The 3,779-nt window shown below is 64.7% G+C and overlaps 1 protein-coding gene across 2 annotated transcripts; it reads left to right on the top strand.

The window, feature by feature from the left end:
- The first annotated feature begins 516 nt into the window (after positions 1–516).
- ACTA1 (actin alpha 1, skeletal muscle) lies at positions 517–3,509 on the top strand. 2 transcript variants are annotated; one of them, XM_004426880.3, is made up of 7 exons: positions 517–608; positions 1,444–1,584; positions 1,691–2,015; positions 2,273–2,434; positions 2,528–2,719; positions 2,847–3,028; positions 3,113–3,509. In XM_004426880.3, exons 2-7 carry the CDS (start codon positions 1,456–1,458, stop codon positions 3,254–3,256), a joined length of 1,134 nt encoding a protein of 377 aa, XP_004426937.1. In that variant the 5' UTR covers positions 517–608; positions 1,444–1,455; the 3' UTR covers positions 3,257–3,509. The 2 variants fall into 2 exon arrangements, with proteins under 2 accessions (XP_004426937.1, XP_004426938.1); XM_004426881.3 differs by having other exon boundaries at positions 521–590.
- The last annotated feature ends 270 nt before the right edge of the window (positions 3,510–3,779 follow it).

Genomic DNA, 3,779 nt, shown 5'->3' with positions numbered 1-3,779 from the left:
GTCCTCTCAGGCCCACCACTTGGGCACGGCTTCCTCCTCCCTATGGCCGCAGGTGAGGGTTTGGGGGTCTGAGTAAAAAACTCGAAGAAGGAGTGAAATGTGGGAGGCGCCTGCCGGAGCGCCCAGTGCGCGCAGAGCGGACACGGTTGGGGAGGCCTTTCGGACAGGTGCAGCTCCGGGAGCGCAGGCGCCCACACGAACCCACAGGCGCACGCGGTGACCCTTGCTCCACCCCATCCCCTCCAGCGGGCAACTGAGCAGGATCGGGAGGGGCCAACCCGCCCGGGACACACTCCATATACGGCCCGGCCCGCGTTACCTGGGCCCGGGCCAGGCCGCTCCTTCTTTGGTCAGCGCAGGGGACTCGGGCGGGGGCCCAGACCGCGAACTGGCCAGGGGAGGGGGCTCTAGTGCCCGACAGCCAAATATGGCTCGAGAAGGGGAGCGACATTCCTGCAGGGCGGCGCGGGGGGAGCGCCCGCGGGCTATATAAAACCTGAGCGTGGGGACAAGCGGCCACCGCAGCGGACAGCGCCGAGAGAAGCCTCTTCCCTCCGGCGGCGACCAGGGCCTGAGCCAGAAAGCAGCAGGTGTAGCCACCCGCCCAGGTAGAGTGGGAGTGGGGAGGGGACAGGGGGACAGGGCTCCACCTAGGGGAGCCTGGAGAATTCCAGGGTAGAGCCTAACCGACTCACTTGATCAGCCCCAGACCTGCACCCTGCGTGCTGTGCCTCGGTCCCCAGAGCCACACCCGCTTTAAAGAGGAGACACTAGAGGATCAGCCTTTGGAAACATCTCCAAATTTATCCCCAGCCACTTTGGGCTGCTCTACCTGGCATTTAGTATGTGCCAGGTAGATTAAATGTTCTGCTTTAGTCGTCCCAAGGGCAATTCCCTCCCAACTGAGCACCAGAGCCACATAGAAGCAAGGGCCGCTACTCCCTGGGCTCAACATCAGCAGAAAGGGTGTGTGTTGTGAGTATGGAATGTCGTGGGGGTCTGGAATAGGCCATTCCTCCCTGGGTGCGGTGCCAGAGCCCTCCCCATGGGCAGCTTCTTCCACCCTCACACTCACCCAGCAAACAGGTATCGCCGTCCTTAACCCTCAGATGAGGCCACCGAGGCGCAGAGAGGGTGGGCGCTAGCATTTGGCTCTTGCAGCTGGTGGCCTGCAGCAAGGCAGAGAGGTCTCAAGGGACAATGTGCGTCTGGGTTCCCGGGGTGTAGAAATTATCAGTGTGGTCTCCACGACCCTGCGCCCCCCCTCCCTGGCGCAGCGCAGCCTTGAGCGCAGGCCGGGTCCCTTTGGCGGCTCCCCTGGCCAGATGCGCACGGTTAGGGGCTGAGGGTGTCCATACTTCCGGGGGGAGAGAGGGCGCTCGTGCCGGCGGGGCCTCCTGCGCTGACTCGCCGTGCGCCTCCGCGGCCTTCTTGTCCTTGCAGAAACCAGACACCATGTGTGACGAAGACGAGACCACCGCCCTCGTGTGCGACAATGGCTCCGGCCTGGTGAAAGCCGGCTTCGCCGGCGACGACGCCCCTAGGGCCGTGTTCCCCTCCATCGTGGGTCGCCCTCGTCACCAGGTCAGGCTGCCTCTCAGCGGAGGGAGCCGGGCTGGGGTCCCCGCGTAGCCCAGCCTCGTGCAACTCAGAGCAGCGGTAACGTGTGCGTCGTGTCTCCACTCCGCAGGGCGTCATGGTGGGTATGGGTCAAAAAGATTCCTACGTGGGCGACGAGGCTCAGAGCAAGAGAGGTATTCTGACCCTGAAGTACCCCATTGAGCACGGCATCATCACCAACTGGGACGACATGGAGAAGATCTGGCACCACACCTTCTACAACGAGCTCCGCGTGGCCCCCGAGGAGCACCCCACCCTGCTCACCGAAGCTCCCCTCAACCCCAAGGCCAACCGCGAGAAGATGACCCAGATCATGTTTGAGACCTTCAACGTGCCCGCCATGTACGTGGCCATCCAGGCCGTGCTGTCCCTCTACGCCTCTGGCCGTACCACTGGTGAGTGCGCGCGGGGCCACATAGCCCAGCCCGCGGCTGCGCCTCTCCCCCAACGCCGCGCCCCAAGCCCGCACCCAACACTTTCCCACCCGCACAGCCGGCACCTAGTGGGGGCCTCGCTCCCACCGGCGGGGCCGGTCTGCTGCGGCCCGCGCCGGGTCTAGGGATGCCCCGAGGCCTCTCTCAGCCTCGCGCGGCGCCGCCAGCCGGCCGAGCCGCTCACTTGCTGCCGCGTCCCTTCCCTACCCCCCGCGCAGGCATCGTGCTGGACTCCGGCGACGGCGTCACCCACAACGTGCCCATCTATGAGGGCTACGCCCTGCCGCACGCCATCATGCGCCTGGACCTGGCCGGCCGCGACCTCACCGACTACCTGATGAAGATCCTCACTGAGCGTGGCTATTCCTTCGTGACCACAGGTGCGCGGCGGCCAGGGCACCCTGGGCGGGCGGGCAGCGCGGGCGGCCCTGGGCCCTGAGTGAGGGCTCCTCTCCCGCCTCTGCCCCCCACAGCTGAGCGCGAGATCGTGCGCGACATCAAGGAGAAGCTGTGCTACGTGGCCCTGGACTTCGAGAACGAGATGGCGACGGCCGCCTCCTCCTCCTCCCTGGAGAAGAGCTACGAGCTGCCTGATGGACAGGTCATCACCATCGGCAACGAGCGCTTCCGCTGCCCCGAGACGCTCTTCCAGCCCTCCTTCATCGGTGAGCCCCGCCCGCCGGCCTCCCCAAGCCCCCGGGCCGCGCCCGTCCCCGCCTGTGCCCGCCCGTTCCCTGGGGCCCGTCCCCGCCACCGCGCCCGCCTGCTCACGCTGCCCCCTGCGGTCCCCAGGCATGGAGTCGGCGGGCATCCATGAGACCACCTACAACAGCATCATGAAGTGCGACATCGACATCAGGAAGGACCTGTACGCCAACAACGTCATGTCGGGGGGCACCACCATGTACCCGGGGATTGCTGACCGCATGCAGAAGGAGATCACCGCGCTGGCCCCCAGCACCATGAAGATCAAGGTGGGCGGCGGCCCGCGCCCTGCGCCCGCGAGTGGCTCAGGCGTGCGGCCCCCCACCTGACGCGCTGTCCGCACTGTCTTGCAGATCATCGCCCCGCCTGAGCGCAAGTACTCGGTGTGGATCGGCGGCTCCATCCTGGCCTCGCTGTCCACCTTCCAGCAGATGTGGATCACCAAGCAGGAGTACGACGAGGCCGGCCCCTCCATCGTCCACCGCAAATGCTTCTAGACCCCACCCCACAACGGCGCGCGAATTCTCCTCAGGACGACAATCCGCTCAAGTTGCAGGCGGCTGACCTCGAGCCACCGGGCAGCAACTTTCCAACAACTGTCGCTGCTGCCGCCGCAACCCGACACAATGTTTATAACGTGTACATACATTAACTTATTTACCTCACTTTGTTATTTTTAAAACAAAGCCCTGTGGAAGGAAATGGAAAACTTGAAGCATTAAACTCTGCCATTCTGTTTTGCTGCGCAAAGTCGTTTGTTGTGTTTATTTGCCGGGGGTGGGGAGCTGCGGGGGGGAGGGGGACGGGAGGAGGAGGGACCCCGTCTTCTGACGTCACTTTTCACAATACTCCGAATGCGTGCGCTCCTGACAAGACCGGTAGTTAAATCTTCCCCTGCTCACGGTTTCCCCCTCTGGGTCAGATCCGTTCCCAAACACTGGCCGGCCCGTCAGTCGTGGCCCGACTTGGCCCTCTGGTGAGCGGTGAGGCGTCCCTCTCCCTCTGTCGGGCCCCAGTCAG

The sequence above is a fragment of the Ceratotherium simum genome, chromosome 6, assembly GCF_057802395.1.
Source record: "Ceratotherium simum simum isolate JZ-2026a chromosome 6, ASM5780239v1, whole genome shotgun sequence".
Classification (NCBI taxonomy): Eukaryota; Metazoa; Chordata; class Mammalia; order Perissodactyla; family Rhinocerotidae; genus Ceratotherium; species Ceratotherium simum.
The sequence above is the reverse complement of the archived record's forward strand: the minus strand, read 5'-3'. Positions and strand labels throughout refer to the sequence as shown.

Excerpts from the sequence above, each read along its gene's own strand:
- ACTA1 (XM_004426880.3), top strand. The coding sequence starts at position 1,456 with ATGTGTGACGAAGACGAGACCACCGCCCTCGTGTGCGACAATGGCTCC. Across the intron at positions 1,585-1,690 it reads TGGGTCGCCCTCGTCACCAG|GGCGTCATGGTGGGTATGGG; the intron begins GTCAGGCTGCCT and ends TCCACTCCGCAG. Across the intron at positions 2,435-2,527 it reads CTATTCCTTCGTGACCACAG|CTGAGCGCGAGATCGTGCGC; the intron begins GTGCGCGGCGGC and ends TGCCCCCCACAG.